The sequence below is a fragment of the Gouania willdenowi genome, chromosome 6 (assembly GCF_900634775.1).
Source record: "Gouania willdenowi chromosome 6, fGouWil2.1, whole genome shotgun sequence".
In the NCBI taxonomy this organism is placed as follows: Eukaryota; Metazoa; Chordata; class Actinopteri; order Blenniiformes; family Gobiesocidae; genus Gouania; species Gouania willdenowi.
Genome location: NC_041049.1, coordinates 65,304,832 through 65,322,844, shown reverse-complemented (window position 1 = coordinate 65,322,844; position 18,013 = coordinate 65,304,832). Strand labels below are relative to the sequence as shown.

Sequence of the window (18,013 nt, the reverse complement as noted above, 5' to 3'; positions counted from 1 at the left end):
CTGTACATAACCTTTTACCCTTTGATAACACTTTTACATATATAGAGTGAAACCATATTTTTATTTTTATTTTATTCTTTTGCACAACACAAATGTTGCTATTTCTAACAATTATTCTTTGCTTTGGCAATGTAAACTTGTTTATCATACCAATAAAGCTGTTTTGAATTGAATTGAATTGGATAGATAGATAGATAGATAGATAGATAGATAGATATGCTTTTGAAGGCATTTTGATGCAATTAGTGTATTTTTCTTGTTGTTTTGTGTATTTGTTTGAAGGGAAGCACAAAATTAGACAAAGGGTGCATTGTGGTGACCTCGTGTCTACCAGTTGCACATGTCTGAACTAGTTTATATGATGCTCCCTATTTTTTTTAGAACAATATGAAAGTTAACAGTTCCTTTTTTCTATAGGATTAGTGGTGTTGCAGCTGTTTTTTCCTCTCTGTGCATGTTCAAATTTTGTTTGTTTTTTTCATGTAAAATTAAATCAAATTGAATTGAACTTAAGGTTTGTAGTTACTGTGCTGACATTTTACCCATTAATGCTTGTAATAATTCCCACTTCTTTAGCTTATCCCATAGTATTAGTGGAAGATGTAAAATGTAATTAAACTATTTAATAAGGGTTTTTAACTACAAGTAGGACGCTGAAAACAAGCGACCACTAGATGGCAGTACACTGTCACTGCATAACCTCAACATATTCTTTGGGTTTAATTTAATCGTTTTACAACCAAAAGTAAAGGAGTAGGACTTCTATTTCAAGAACAAGCCATGATGAACCATCATATGCAGGTCTACAGAAAGAAGTATACATGCTGGCCTAATCACATTTAAATAGGCACATACAGTATCTGTTAAAGATCAAAATACCAACCATAATCTGAGAATAATGGAAACCCCCTATTGTTTATTGTTTTTTTTTTTTTTGTTTGTTTTTTTTAATTTAATGTATCTTATTGTGTTTGGTAATTGAAAATTGCCAAATACATTGTAATCTTAGGAGTTCTAATTATTTTTCTTCTGCAACTCCTTCGTCCTAAAACTCCTCCTAGGCTATTAATGCAGCACTAATGATATGTATGTCATTTCATAGGGGCACTGTCAAGGATGATTTTTTCGACTTTTTCTGGAGACAAAATGTCAATGTCAAGGTCAAGGTCGTGTCAAGTGTAAAAAAACGAAATTTCTAATATCTCTATGAATGTTTTTTGTACAAGTTCCATGCTTACATTTATGAAAAGCTCATCTCAAGTGGAATAGTTTATCTATTTACACTTAAGCTGTACAACCTACCAGCAAAACAACTGATAGGGGTCAAAGTTCATGACGTCACAAAAAAAAACAAAAAACTAACAACTTTTTTCCCTATAACTTGGCCACAAATTGAGATACAGTGCTCAGACTGGTACCATTGAACAACGTTTCCTTTCAATGAGTGACCTACCAGTAAAAAGATCGGTAGGGGTCAAAGTTCATGAAGTCACAAAAAAAGAAGAAAAAAAACTTTTTTCCCCATAACTTGGCCACAAATTGAGATACAGTGCTCAGTCTGGTACCATTGAACAACATTCCCTTTCAATGTGTAACCTTGACCTTTGCTCAAGGTCATATTTAAGGTCAAGGTCAGTCTTCTGTTTTTCCTGCATTATATAATGTGTCAACAGATCAAGATAGGGGTTGTCATTTTTGCCACTTTTCAATTGCCAAATACGTATCCACAAGGCAAAGTTACTAGTTATTAATATTTCTATATTATTTTATTAACTCATCTGTTGTTTTTTTCCCTTTCAGTATTCTTATAGTAATACATGTATACATGCTTTTGCCATGAATATTTTTCAAATAAGGAAAAAATAGGCACATCCACACTTATTTTTTTACATTTTTCTTTATTTTAGAATATTGATATAATATTGTTTAATCTGTCCCTTAAAGAATAAAAAGAAGTTTATATTCAGAAAGTTTAGATTGATAACTAAAATTCACAAGTCCAGTTACAGTAATATAGCAATGATGATGATGATGATGAATAAATAGCAAGAAATGCAAATCATGTAAATGTGAAAAAGAGAAAGAGAGAGAGACTATAGCATATTTGTAAATGTTGTTCTACATACTGTATATATGTATACAGCTATTTTTTCCATGGCAATAAAGCTGTTTTTAATTGAATTGAGAGAGAGAGAGAGAGAGAGAGAGAGAGAGAGAGAGAGAGAGAGAGAGAGAGAGAGAGAGAGAGAGAGAGAGAGGTGTGTGTGTGTGTGTGTGTGTGTGTGTGTGTGTGTGTGTGTGTGTGTGTGTGTGCGTGTGTGCGCGTGTGTGTGTGTGTTGGATGCTGTTTAGTTTACTTTGAACATTCAGGGGGAGCACTTTGATGATTCCTTTATCCTAATCGTTGCTCCCACCTGTCCCACCTCCTTCTCCTGCTCATTACACTTTGCATTGATGTCAGTTTTTCTCTCTCACCGGTGCATGGTGTTGATGTGCTGTGAGCACCATGGATGGATGCATCCATCCATCCATCCATCCCTCTCCACAGTAGACCTGCTGCAGTCCCTCTGGCACTTCCTGAAGAAGCCACAGATTGTCTAATTAGATTAAGCATGGCTTTCCTCAGATAATCATTTAGCCAGCTCCTGTATTTTTCCTTGCAATGGAGTGCTGCTGGTGACTGTGAGCTTCTTCCTGAAGGTCAAAGTTGGATTTTTTGCAAACTAAATTGGAGGTTTTTTGTGGACATCTATAGCATTTGGAGTGTGATGAGATGTGGCTGTATTGTATAAGCAGATTGTGGATCTGCTCAGAGTAAAGGACTGCCTCTAATACCTGCTGCTGCTGCTGCTGCTAACAGGAGGCGATGGGGGAAGTTTGTGTAAGTAAATCTTATTCTCAATGCATTTAAACATAAACATGTGCAATTGCAGTTCCGTGCACTAATCCGTGCAGATGATATCTTCACTTTAGTCTGATCTTGCTGGGCTTGATCTCAAAGTGTCTGGTAAAAGACTATGTTTATTAATATGACAGTTATGCCCTCTGTTGGCTTAGAAGATTGTTATTTTTCCCCCCTCCTTCGTTTTTAAAGTGTGTCTTTCCTCTTTGCTCAGATTAGTAGGCACAGGCTGACACAGATTACAGAGGTTGTGACCTGTCAGGAACAAATATAAAAGCTGTGAGTTTACGCAACGATCAAATCATGTCAGATACTGTGCACAACAATTCTTATCCTTGTACCTGGTCATTTGCAGCCAGTTTATATCAACAGGTATCTTTAATTACCACGTTAGAATTAAGGTGACACTTTAGTTTAGGGAACAACTATGAACCATTCACTAGTTGCTTATTAGCATGCAAATGAGTAACATATTGACTCTTATTTAGTCATTATTAAGTACTTATTAATACCTTATTCTGCATGGCCTTATTATACAACCATTAAGCCATTAACTAAGAGTTTTTCCTCAATAACCTCAGAATTATTACTTATTAGTAGCAAGTAAGGAAGTTGTTGTATATGAATTATGATCTCAACATGCTAGGGTTAAGTGTATAATAACTTTAAGGCATTAATAAGGATAAGAATAATGCATTAATAAGTACATAATGATGACAAATTAAGAGCCAATATGTTACTAATGCTAATAAGCAACTTATTAATGGTTAATGGGTTTATAACAGAGTAGAACTCATAGTGCCTGTAGATTAACCAGAAAAATACTGCCTGTGATAAAGTTTTAGTATTAAATTAACCATCTTTAAATGTTTATTTTCACAGAAACACTGTGACAAATATTTTTTAGTGTTTCAGATTGGGTGTATGGGTTGTGGTACGTTATATATAATATGATATGTGAGATATATTTTTAAAAACGCAAGGGGAATTTTTGTAAAATATTACTTAATTATTATGTTTTACAAATGTTACATGTTGTACAATTAGTTAAAAGTTGTTTGATAGTAGTTAATAAAATAGGAAGATATTTTTTTATGAAATGTAATGAAAATTAAAGAATTGCATAAATTAGGAGAAAAAGGTGATGCATGTTGAAATTTGAACATTTCCTACCTTTTTAAGTTACTACTAGCCTTCCTCATTATCTTAGCCTCTAATTAAAGAGAAACCGTGAACATTTGGTATTTAAGAAGTGTTTTTCCAACTGGCAGCTCTTCAAACTGTTCAGTATGAAGAAGCTCACAGTTTTAGAAAGGTTGGTGACCCCTGGTGTAAAGCATTGAGTCGCAAATATCAAACCCTTCAGGTTCTTTGATTCAAGATTCCTCGAGTTTACGAAAAAAAAAAAAAAAGACTGAAATCATGTATTGATCAGCAGGTCCTATGCATATACTGTTGGGTTTCATTGAATTTGTGAAGTTTGAGGGTTGCAAAAATGAATCTATAATTGACTGATGTGCTTAAAGATTTCATGATTCATGCTTTCTCTGTCGTTTATACATTGAAAAAAACCATCCCTCGGGACCTTTCACAAAACCCCGCCCACAAACAGTCATTGTCCAATCATACGTCCAAGCAACCATTACTATGTAAGCAAGATCCAACATGCTCAGAGCAGGCACAATGGCGAAGCGGTGTGCTGCTCATGGCTTGTGCAGGTGGGATACCAGGTACCCCAAGAGTTTGGCTGGACGAGTTGTGTTCTTTTCGTTCCCAAAGTTGAAAACACAACAAGAGCAATGTCTACAATGGACTTTAAAACTATAAAAACGTCTCAGGAATGTGTGTGTCAGTATATGTGTAGTATGGGAGATGTGTATGTTTTTAACGTGATCTCATCTTGTCTCCACTAACGTGTATGTTCAGCAAAATGACAGTAATGCTTCATTTGAAATTTACCCAGCAGTGACTTCGGTAAAATTATAAAGATATTCTCAGAAGTTCAGCACTTATGCTTTCACTTCGATAGTCGTAACTTCCCCTTTGTTGTTTATTTTAATAAGCTGAATATACTGTATCCCTCCACACAGTGTCGGCATCATGGGGGGGGGGGCATTTGCGGGCCTTGCCCCTCCTGCTGACCTACTGTGCCCCTCCACCCCACTCTTCCCACTCAACAGGGGGAGTCCTTGAACCCTCCATTTTTACTCAAAAATGAAGGCCTCTCAGGTTTGCTGAGGACATAAATGTGTTGACACTGTTAACGTTGGTTCAAAAAAGTATAAACCTTTTAATATCAAAATGTTTAGTACATCAATACGCTACACACACAAAGGTGCAATAACTTTATCCAAAGTGGAAAAGTTATATTGCAACACCCTACAGAAAGTATACATTAATGTATCTCATTTCTTCAATAATTTACTTATTTCACTGTGATCAGAGTTAACTGAACAATCAAATGTAAAGTCTCCCACACAACTCTTTTCTCCCCAGTCACAGATTTCCCATCAATCTGTATCTTCCCTTCTGGCATACCATTGAGCGCAAGATATATTTGGAGGTCACTATCGAGGTCTGAGAAGGGAAGACATGGCCAAGAAGTCTGTTCGTCGGGCCAAACCTGGCCAAAACGCAGCAGCTAACCATGAGGCCGGGTTCGGCTGTAAGCTACAGGAGCTGCGCTCGCTGATGGAGCTGAGAGGAGAAGAGGCGATACAGAAGATCGGGGAGAACTATGGTGATGTGAAGGGACTGTGTGCCAAACTGAGCACGTCACCTGTGGAAGGTAAGGCTTTTTATAATACCTGTACAGTGTTATCAGTGCATTGAAATTAATGACAAAACCCCAACGGCCCAAAGTGTCAGTGGATAAAATCCAAACCCCTTGTTAGAAATATTGCAAAAAATCCAAGTTCCCATGGTTTTCTATGCCAACACCTGAGAACTGTTTTAACGCCTTATTTATATGACTTGTCTACAGCCTTTGATTTTCTAATTCAAATTTCCCCAGTTTCATTCAATCATCTTTCTGTCTTTCGATGTCATGACTGACAATTAAACTTAGAAAATATCCTAAACATGCTTAATAGGGTTAATTGAGTGAGTTATTGTTATTAATTTTATATTTAAATGCTTCCGATGTGCAGAGGTAACACTAGGCTGAGATTAAGTAGCGCAAGATTTTGTGCTAACTCTGTCCGTTTGCGACACTTACTAGACATTCAGTCACCCTTTTAAAAAGAAAACATATGGTGTAAATGTATGATATTGTTTCAAAACAGGTAGTTGAGAGTTTAGTCTGTGTCATATACAGTAGCTATTTCTATTTCAGTAAATGAAGTCTGTCATTCCTCAAAAATTTGTATTGCGAGATTATTTGACATTTCCATCGCTTTGCTACGCCTTCAACCACATGTTTAAAAGGAAAAGTTATGTGTAAATGAGTGGTGTTGTCCTACAGATGCATGTGAGGCTATGTTTCATGACATATAGCATAGTATTTTAGGAATATATATATATATAGGAATATATAAGTATTTTTTATATATATCCCATTAATTTTCCCATCCACACTGTGGAACCCCTGTTAATGTTAATATGAATACATACCTCCGATGGGCACTGCACTTGTTATCCTAAATAAACAATAAATTATAATAGTTGTGCAGCCCTAATAAGCGGTTGGGATTTTTTCTCATTGTCACCCAACATTTATAGGGTGTTCATATTTTATTGTTGAAATAAGTATCTTATCATATTGTGTTCTTTAATATTGACCATAAAACAAAAGTAAAAAACATGCTTTTTAGCCTCTAAACCCAGATTAGTTTTGAAAGTTTTTGAACTCAACAAACCATTACGCTGACCCAAGCACGTCTGCCCATTGTTGTCTCGTCTTTATCTATAAACTCATCCTGTTTGTCTGTCTTTAATGTGCTTCATAAACACCCTCAGCGTTTCCGCTCCTGCTGACAGCGAGAAGGAAAATGTCAGCAGCAGCTGGGAATCAATGGAGAATCAATCCCATTGCTCTTCTACTGTGTGCTGGGGATGGAGTCTAAAAATGTCAGAAGAACCATGCGCGCGTAAACATGCGTAGTAGGCTGAATGTGAGTCAGTACCTGTGGCTTCTCCGCAGGGATTTCAGCGTGTCCTGACATGTTCACCTGCACCTGCTTCCATAACACAAGCAGAGTATGTAGAGTCACAAACACCTCATCATGACCTTGTAATGCTCCAAGTAGATACATTATTACATTTGCAATGACCTATTTTTTTTATTTTTTTTATATTGTGGTTCCTTTTTATGTCTCTGGTTTTAGGCTCTGGGGATTTAAGAGGCCATCAACATCTCAAACGTGTTGTTATGTTCTGTAATTATTACTGTTCACACACTCACACTTTTATAATTGTTTGTGCATTTGGCAGTGCACAGCAGTCAGTGTACACTCTCTGATTGGATTAGAAGCAGCAAAAGCTTCTCTAGGAGTTTGAAAAATAGTGATTTGTCAGTTGAAGACTAACTAAAGCCCTGAAAACAAGTGTATTTTTGTCCAAAGTAGTGTTGTTGATCAGGGTTGTGGTCAATTACATTTTTCAGTTACAATTACATATTCAATTACAATTACAGTGACCAGCATTTTTTCCAATTACGATTAAATTAAACAATTATTTTGTATCCTCGGAAAATCAAATACAATTATGTTCTCAATTACTAAAGTTCAATTACAATTGGCCAAATTACAATGACCAAATAAAAGTAAACCTTCCTCTAGTTTCATTCCTCTTAATGAATGAAACTATAAGTTTTAATATTTTTACCGTGGGCGTCTGACCCTTTTTTATGTAAGTATACCCCTAGATTTCTATTTTTTTAATGTTAAAATGTGGGAAAGCTTGATATGAAACATATTTTAATAACTTAACTTCATATGTGTAGAACTGGAACATGGATTACCAGTTTTGTGTTAAATTATAATTGACTTTTTTTATAGAATTTTTATGGCAATTACAATTACAAAGTCAATTATCTAAACTAAATTACAATTCAATTATGATTACGACAGCAACAGATTTTTAAAATTACAATTATAATTATAAATACACCATAATTTTAATTAATTATCAATTACGCAATTACAATTATAATTGACTCCAACTCTGTTGTTGATTAATTCTTGTCCAACTCTTGACATTTTTGTCAAAATCATTTATATTTTGGCATATTTTTTACATTTATGCATAATATTTTTTGGCATATATTTTGCTATTGGCTTAGAATGGTGGTTTGTGACGTTTTGTTTACTTATTACATCATGAACCACCAGAGTTTGCCCCGCCCCTCCTAAAAAAACTAGCACCTGTGGACTCTGGAATCAGTGGTGAGCAGGTTGGATTGAGATAACTGCATAGAGCGGTATAGTGAGTATTAAGGAGGTAGTTAGCATAGCATAGATTTTATAGTATAGACTGGACGTGTCTTAACTGCTCCAGTAGCCCCGCCCATAATCAAGGCACTTTTTTCCATTTCTAGCCTAGACTCATGTCAGCCAAAAAAAGGGGTTTAGTTACTTTTTAACCTGTTTACCATTTCATACTGTCCCCTCGAGACGGGAAATATGGCGTGATTTTTGCGCCAAAATTCTGTGTCAGCAAAGACAAATGTGTCTCATTTGATTGGTTAAGCTACGCGACCCTGAAAAACAGGAACAAGCGGGTCTGAAAATGGATGGATGGATGAATGATTGGTTAAGTCTTGATGATGAAAGCGTAGATTACAAGCTTATCCAATGATTCATTTCTAAGTTTCTGCAACGACTGAGAAAACCAGGAAACAGGAAAAACACATTCACAATAAACCCACCATGGACCGCTTTGTGACGTTGCCTTCTGTTTCCTGCTGCAGGTTTAGATGGAACATCGGAGGACATCATCAGAAGACAGCAGGTGTTTGGACGGAACGTCATCCCTCCCAAAAAGCCAAAAACCTTTTTGCAGTTAGTGTGGGAAGCCCTGCAGGACGTCACACTCATCATCCTGGAGATCGCTGCCATCATATCACTAGGCCTTTCTTTTTATCAACCGCCCAATGCCGAGAGACAAAGTAAGTCCGTGTTTTCATTTAGCCTGGGAAATTAAATGCATCAGACTTTAGCTACCTTTTGCCACTAATTAGCCATTTTTTCATATTTTTTTGTAATTTTTTGCAAGTTGATTGTGACACTTTTATCCAATTTTTGCCCTTTTTTTAATTGTTTTGGTTACTTTTCATCCAAAAAAGCTAACTTTTGCCCAATAAATACCATTTCTTTTCTTTTTTTCCTACATTTTGCCTTTTTTTGTTCCACATTTTTGCCCTTTTTCACTATTGTTTGCCACATTTTGCTCATTAAAGCTACCCTTTGCCATCAAATTCCACCTGGTTCTTTTTTATTTGGTAATTTTTTGCCCACTCTTAAGTATTGACTGCTTTTGGGCCATTTTATTCACTTTTGGACCAATTTTGGCCACCTGTTACCATGTGCGGACCATTTTAACGAGTAGAGGGAGCCCGGGTAGAGGTGAAATTTGGAAGTGTGTCAAACCAGCTTAAGTTCATATTTGAAGGGACTGTTTATGTTGCAAGTTGTATTGATTTATATTGGTTATATTCAGAAGACTTGTATTCTGTCTTATACATTGACCCTGCTGCTGTACACTCTCTGTTTGAATGAGCTATCTATTTCCCTGATGGAGGGAGTATTGCTACAGTTTATTCCTACATTCCTTTACCTCATATTGTGTGCTAACGTTCTCCTAGAACTACGGAAAATGGTGGCCATTTAAATTAATCAAATAACACATTTTGTACAGAAGGCTAGAGCTCATGTAAACATACCCCGCACCTCGACATCATCAACATGTGACATGGATTTAAAGAATGAAATGACCTGATACTGCTGGAAGCAAAAATTAGGATGTTTAATCAAAAATGATCTGTTCATTGTTTGGCACGGACATAACCAGATATATTATGATTTTATTAATTGTATAAGATGTACTAAAACAATGTCATAAATCGAGACATGAGGACTTTAAGGACCAAATGACTGTGCTTTGCTGTTTAAAGTATGTAAAAATGGCACTCTGCTATGTAAATGTATCTCCTTCAAAGTAAAAATACAACATCTTTCAGTCATTGCAAATGAAACTAGTGCTGGATGATATAAACCAAAACTCATATCTCGATATTTTTTTGTACAATATTGGGGCCGACATGTCCATATTTTTAACTCAATAAAGTCTGACCAGAAAGACAATTCTGTTACATGTTATAGTTCAATGTACAGTTCTTCACATATTATTAAAATGTTTAATATCAAGCTTTCCCACATTTTATCACTTTAAAAAAATATGAAAACCTATATTTTCATTGATTAGGTAGAATATTTTCAATAGATAGGAAATACATTAGATGATAGATATTTGTTCTTAGTGTATTTCAGGCTCATTAATTGTAATTGAACTTTAGTAATTGAGAGCATAATTGTAATTGACTATCTGAGGACAAAAATAATTGTAATTTAAATGTAATTGGAGAGAATGCTGGTAACTGTAATTGTAATTGAATTGCAATTGAACAAGGGTAATTGAAAACATTATTGAAACTGAAAAATGTAATTGACCCCAACCCTGCTCTATTCACAAGGCTTCTGCCCAGCAACAGTAGTATCATATTTACTGTAACGTGTCATAACACCGTTAAAGGTCATTTATGCATCAAAGACTCTAACCTGCTCTGACTTCAAAGGGAATTTTAAACATGTTTCTTTTTCTCAGACTGTGGAAAAGCAGCAGGAGGTGTGCAGGACGAAGGTGAAGCAGAGACCGGATGGATCGAAGGTGCCGCCATCCTCCTGTCAGTGGTGTGTGTGGTGCTGGTGACGGCCTTCAACGACTGGAGCAAAGAGAAGCAGTTCAGAGGCCTCCAAAGTCGCATCGAGCAGGAGCAGAAGTTCAGTGTGGTCCGCGGAGGGCAGGTGATCCAGATCAAGGTGTCTGAGATCGTTGTTGGTGACGTCGCACAAGTGAAATATGGTAAGGGACGAGAATCGTGCAGTGAAGTGGTACAAGATGTAATCATACTACTGAACCAAGGAAGTCACCTATGTGAATATTACTTTAGTTACTGAGTGAGAAGCCTTCCTGGGAACCTTCTGTGTTTGCATGTTCTCTGCGGATTCTATGGGGTCACCAGATGCCTTTAAAAAACTAAGAACATTTTTTTTAACAATTTGAGCCCATTTTTGCTTACACTACACCAAACTTTCCATATTTTAACCTATTTTCACCACTTTTTCTTGTTTGCTCTTTTTTATGCATTTTTGCTACATTCTCCATCAGATTTCAATGCCTTTTCTGCACATTCTTTCCACTTTCAAGACATTTTCAGCATTTATAAACCCATTCCACCCCTTTACCAAACTAATGTTGCATATGTTGACCCAGTATTGACACTTTTAACCTCTTTTCATCATATTTCATGCTTATTTTTGGGGGGCTCTGGGCATCTTTTCCGATAATTTCTAAATTTGTTGGAACATAGTCGTGTGATATATTGTTTCAAAGGCAGATTACGATTTTACATCGTACAATTTGATTTGTTTTACTCGGTGGAACTGAGTCATTTGACCAAATTCTCAGGAACGTGGTGCTGAGACGTTCCGCGGGCCCGGTCAAAGTTCATCCGAAATTGCGTCTGTCTGTTTTTGGCCGCTCTAATTATTTACTTTTAGAAAATTTCTGTGGTTTTGAAAATCCCATTTAACTACCTCTTCCACCATTTTTGGTCACATTTAACCCATTTTATTTCTGATTAAAAGAAGGATTTACATCTTAAAGGTCCAGTATTATGCTATTTTTCACCCATCTCCATTTGTTCTAAGAACCCCAACAACATAGTATTTATGGTTTATTTTCCCAAACTCACCCGTTTTCTAGAGTTTTAGCCTCTGAAAAGTGACTTTCTGAGCAGTTCTAAAAACAGGCTGTTTTGGGGCCTACTTGCATATTCATGAGTAGGCGTGTCTGTAGACGCTGACTCCACACAACAGCTGATCACTAGCGATTATCTTTTGCTAACCACACACTCTTGTTATTGTTTTCATCCAAAAACAAAAACTGCATTACAATAAAACACACTATTTAAGCATCTATTGTGATTGTGAGTCAGACAAACACTGTTTCAGGGTGTGTGCACCGTGCAGCAGCAACAGCAGAGTCAATCAGCGAAGTCAGCTGTTTCAAACACTCACCAGAGTTGCTACGTCGCTTTCCTGTCATCCTCGCCACTACTTATGCTGTAACTGCTCCCTGGGCGCCCCACTGTGGCTGCCCACTGCTTCTCAGGGGGGGTTAAATGCAGAGAACCCATTTCGTGTATGTCGCAACATATATGACAATAAAGTATGATGTATATTCTATATTAAACCGCAGTGTTTGTATATTAACTGACAGTGCTGTTCAATATGACTTGTGTGTCTCCTCCAGGCGACCTCCTCCCCACTGATGGCGTCCTGATTCAAGGCAATGACTTGAAGACTGATGAGAGCTCTCTAACGGGTGAATCTGATCTGGTCAGAAAGACTCCAGAGAAGGACCCCATGCTGCTTTCAGGTGCATCAACACTCCATTCATTCATCACCTCAGTGTTAGCTCAAAGGGACCTGGTACCAGACTTCGCTGTAGGAAGATGGACACTCAATACTTCCTTATAACACTCTGCATTCCTTTGTTGTTTGCTGTCTAATGTGGCAGTCACAGGTACTGTATAATACTAAGAAATGTCTTGGTCTCCTCTTCTGTCCACACGTACCACGCCATGTTTTCTTGGCGAGAAGTGGTCATGTGACCAGGTACGTCTTGTCCTGTGACAGGTAATCGCGGAAAAAGTGTTTCCATAGCGCTTTTGCGATATATTTCAATGGAAAAACATCTGAAAAACCTTCTCATGAATGCGTAAAACACTTTTAGCGATATTTGAATGATTTTTCAGAATTAGTTGTTTCCATTACCAGTTTTTATTATGCTATCTAGATTTTGCGCATTTCCAAGGGTGATGGAAACCCAGCTAGTGATAATACAGAGGGTGAAGGACAAGGAAAATAAAATCCAGACTTTAAAAGGTTCCCACTGGGGTTTGATCCCATGATCACCAACTTAAAACCCCTGAAGCCAATGGAAAACATGATGCCATCTTGTGACGGTGACTCCTATTTTTTCCATGCTGTGTGGTCAGCATGTACGGAGTCTTCACTGCCTGTCATTCCCCAATGTTCTGATGTGTAGAACTAGTCTGGATAGCACGCAACTTTGATATCGCCTGAATACCTCTGAGCTGAAGGATCAAAAATTGCATTGTTTGCTATACATAATCATGTCTGTGTCCCACTCTCTTAGGAACTCATGTCATGGAAGGCTCTGGGAAGATGTTAGTGACTGCTGTCGGTGTAAACTCTCAGACTGGAATCATTTTTACTCTACTTGGTACAAGCGAGGAAGGAGATAGCGATGGTGAAGACCAGAAGGCCAAGAAGAAAAACAAAGAGAAAAAGAGCAAGAAAGGTGAGTCTTATTGGTTAAGGAGCCTATGGTGCTTTCAGGCAAAAACTAGCAAAAATTTAGTCAGAACCAAATTGTAGTTTCCTTACTTGGACTCAAATGACTCCAAAGACACACTAAAGACAAACTAAGATAGATAAAATGGTTCCAAAAGAACATAGATGGTGGATTGACTTATTCAAGTAAAGCTTTATACATTTTATGACATCCTAAAGCTGATATCCAGAGTTTCTGAGAAATCTATGTTTATGTATGATTCTTTTGAGATGTGAAAAAATACCTAACTAGTCTTTTACTATGGTCTACTGCCAGTGGTCATTCATATACATTCATGTACATTAATCCCTCCTTCGTCCTATAGACCTCTATACAAATGAAAACGATCACCGACTGCGCCCAGCCAATAGGCTTCGACTTCCTGTTTTTGAGACTGTCAATCAAAGTGAATATAGAAGTGTGCATGGAAACAAGGCCGTGCATCACAACAGCAAACAGTTAAATATGATTTTGGCTCTCACCTGACCCATAGACCTATATCAATGTGACCCGATGCGACCTTGTTATGTTCCACGATGCGCGTGCAGAAAAGTAGAGGCGTGGCCTCAGGTAGATTACAGAGGCAGGAGAGGAAGTGGAGCTGTTGAGGGCGGGACATCGAGACATCCTCTCAGAAAATCTGGATATCAGCTTTAATCATTGGCACTAGTAAATCATTTTATCAAACTGGAGAATTCAAACATAATCCATCAGTTACAACACGAAGAGATTCACTGAAACAATCAATGAATTGCAGGTCCCGAGCTTTGAGATATAGGCATTTATTTTATATTTATTTTCTGATCCAGTCCTCAGACCTATTACTAGTACATGTTTATTAAAGTTTTTTTATAGGGATCTTTGCCCGACTAGAAAGCATGAGATGGATTCAGAACAGTTTCATTGTAGCTATATGACTGAATAGTAATCCCATATTACAATGCAAAAAGGCTTTATTCTCATGAGACGTAAAAGAGATTTCCCGTCTTTATGATTATTTTCTTACATTTCTCATTGGGGTGTATACGAAGGATGTTTGACCAAATTGTAAATTTCAGTATTGGATACTGTCTCTTAGTAATGTACTCACCTCTACATTGGTAAAGGTTATCCTCTGAGTTGTTTATCCTTTCTCCAAATCGATACATTCACATTCTGAAAAGGTGTTTCTTAAATAACAACAGGAACAAATGTTTTGGCCCTGCAATGGATTGTGGGATGCATGGATGAATTAAGCCACACCCAGAGTAGGACACATGTCTATTGCAGGGCTAACACACAATCACATTCACATAAACAGTCGTCCCTTTATACAACGTTTAGTGACAGAGAGAACATGCAAACTACCACCCTGGGAGTCAAACTGAAATTTCACTTGTTGCCTCTTGTAGTGAAGCAAAAAAAAAAATGAACCGACAACTTAGGATGACTGGAAAATAACATTTCTCTTCATGGGAGACATTCCCACTATAAGTAGATCATCTGAAGTGTTTGCACATTGCTGCTGTGTAGTGTCTAAGCCGGCTTTCATGTGATGTATTCGTCTGCAGGATGTCAAAGATACAGAGCCATCAGCAGAAAGCTGCAGATCATATTCTTCTTGTTCTTCCTACGTTGTTAGATCAGACGTGAGCAACATGAGACCCTCAGGGTGTTGTTTTGTGTGGCTCCAAAACCCAAAATGACTCTAAATACAGTACACACAAAATAATGGAATAATACACAAATGACTCTAAAAACACACAAAAGGACAACAATAAAGCAAATTAGTCCAAAAGGACCCAAAAAGACAACAAAATACACAGTGACATCCAAAACACACAAAATCACAGAACGATACACAAAAAACAACAACAAAAACAACAAGAAAAATACACAATAGGAAAACAAAAAAAACACAAAATGAAAATCCCAAACAAAGCTAAATTGCTCCGAAACTCAAAAAACAGGAGAAAAACACCCAAAATAACTCCACCACAACACAAAAAATACATGAATTGGCCAAAAATAACACACAAACCCGTTGTTTTTTCCTGTAATAATGTTTTGATTGGTCATTACTCTAAATGCTGACATAAATGACTAAAATGTGATGCTCAGATCAGATACATTCACAGTTTTATGGCCCTGCTGTGATGAAAGTCGGCCTTCTCTGTGGGTTGGATCATATCTCATGTGTACAGATCTTTGTTGTCTGTGCGGCTCCGTAGTGAGGCTCAGTAGTGTGAGCAGCAGCAGCAGCAGGTGCTCCTGACTCTGTTGATGGTGATTAGGACCAACAGGATTAAGGGCCTTAAGCTCAGCAGCAGCTTTCTTCTTCTGCCTGATGCTGCTGCCTGCCTGTCCACTAATAACCTCATTGCTAAGAAGGGATCAGCATCTTGACACACACGCACACAAGCACACACACACTTTCAGACAACCCGGTTCAAGAGCTGTCAAATGACACATCATTGTAACCTGTGGTGGGATGTACAACATTGTCATTACTGTACTTGAAAATTTATTTTTACTTGAGTAATTCTACTCTATATATAAAAATTGGCCCCGTTACTTTCATTAACTCAAGAGCACGTGTCAAACTCAAGGCCCGGGGCCAAATTTGTCTCTTTAGGTCAGGGGTGCCCAATCCTGGTCCTCAAGAGCCCCTATCCAGCATGTTTTAGATGTTTCCCTCTTCCAACACACCTGATTGAAATGACCAGGATTGTTACCAGGCTTCTGCAGAGCTCAATGATGAGTTAATCATTTTAATCAGGTCAGTTATAATTGTAATTGCTTAATAATTGATGATTAATTACAAAAATGGCATAATTATAATAAGAATTGTTATTTTAAAAATCTGTTGCTGTCATAATTGTAATATAAATTGTAATTGAGTTTAGAGAATTGACTTTGTAATTGTAATTGGCATAAAAACTCTATAAAAATTGTCAATTATAATTTAACGCAAAATTGGGAACCATGTTACAGGTCTATGTACAGTTCTATACATATGTAGTTAGTTAACAATTATTAAAATATATTTCATATCAAGCTTTCCCACTTTTTACCATTTAAAAAAAAATTAATCTAGGGGTATACTGACACAAAAAAGACTCAGATGTCCACACCAAAAATATTAAAACCTATATTTTCATAGATTAGGAAGCCTAACAAGGTAATCAATAGATAAGAAAGAAATTAGATGATAGATATTTGTTTTTAGTGTATTTAACAGCTGATTTATGACCTGTTATAATAAGAGATGCTAACACAAGAGGATGATTCATCTTTATTAGGTTATTTAATTCAGGCTCAGTAATTGTAATTTAAATTTAGTAATTAAGAACATCACTGTAATTGACTAACTGTAATTTAATTGTAAATGGAAAAAAAATGCTGGTCACTGTAATTGTAATTGAATTGTAATTGAATATGGATAATTGAAAACGTAATTGTAACTGAAAAATGTAACTGAGCCCAACCCTGGCTAACGTCACATCACATACAACAAAGAAACATACAATTTTTTCAGCACAGCTGCGTTTTCAAACACAAGAACTTCTTCTCCAAACCTCTGCAGACAAAAACAAGGAAGGCGCCACCGTAGAGATGGAGCCGCTGAATGAGGACGGAGACCCGGAGAAGAAAAAGAAAACCCTTCCAAAGAAGGAGAAGTCCGTCCTCCAGGGAAAGCTCACCAAGCTGGCCGTGCAGATCGGAAAAGCAGGTCTGAACCGAGAGTAGATTCTGGGATGTGTAGAGTCGATATCACTGTCATGTTGTAGTTGAACAATTACTAACATCAAGTACTGCATAAAACTAAAATCCTTTGTCTCTGTGTGTGTCCTCAGGTCTATTCATGTCCGCCCTCACCGTCATCATCCTCATTACTCGCTTCCTTATCGATACCTTCTGGATCCAGGGGATCCCTTGGTCCAATGACTGCGTGCCCATTCACGTGCAGTTTATGGTCAAGTTTTTTATTATTGGTGTGACGGTGCTGGTTGTTGCAGTGCCTGAAGGTCTCCCTCTGGCTGTTACCATCTCCCTGGCCTACTCTGTAAAGGTTGGTTTGTATATCTGCAAAGTACACAGTATGTGAGCGCCGCTACAGTCTGTCTCACTACATTAGAATCTAGTGTGTGGGTTTTTTTGTTTTTGTTGTGCTTTAATGTTAAATGCACTCGCTGCAACAAGTGATGAACCAATCGAGAATCAAAGGAATAAGTAGAAAGGAGCAGGATTTAGTGCAGTGGTTCCCAACTTTTTTTGGCCATTTTTTGGAAACCATTTTGATATCAAGAATTTCTGGCAATCCCAAAGACGTTTTTTTTTAGAATTACTTTTTTGTCATGTTTGAGCTCAGATTTTATTATTTATTTGTTTTTTTTACAACATTTTAGTCAAACTAGATTTATATTTCACAAAGTGAAAATAAAGGGTTTAAGATTGTGTGTTGTTTTAATAATAAAAAGAAAAGAATAATAA

The 18,013-nt window shown here is 37.0% G+C and overlaps 1 protein-coding gene across 1 annotated transcript in view; it reads left to right on the top strand.

The window, feature by feature from the left end:
* Positions 1–2,826: 2,826 nt before the first annotated feature.
* The window catches only part of LOC114464752 (plasma membrane calcium-transporting ATPase 1-like), a 29,048-nt gene continuing 13,861 nt past the window's right edge, over positions 2,827–18,013 (top strand). The window contains exons 1-8 of the mRNA XM_028449264.1: positions 2,827–2,881; positions 5,399–5,690; positions 8,811–9,008; positions 10,724–10,981; positions 12,434–12,559; positions 13,343–13,507; positions 17,106–17,252; positions 17,377–17,591. Of these exons, the coding sequence (XP_028305065.1) occupies positions 5,495–5,690; positions 8,811–9,008; positions 10,724–10,981; positions 12,434–12,559; positions 13,343–13,507; positions 17,106–17,252; positions 17,377–17,591 (1,305 nt within the window). The 5' untranslated portion in view covers positions 2,827–2,881; positions 5,399–5,494. The remainder of the gene's footprint in view (positions 2,882–5,398; positions 5,691–8,810; positions 9,009–10,723; positions 10,982–12,433; positions 12,560–13,342; positions 13,508–17,105; positions 17,253–17,376; positions 17,592–18,013) is intronic.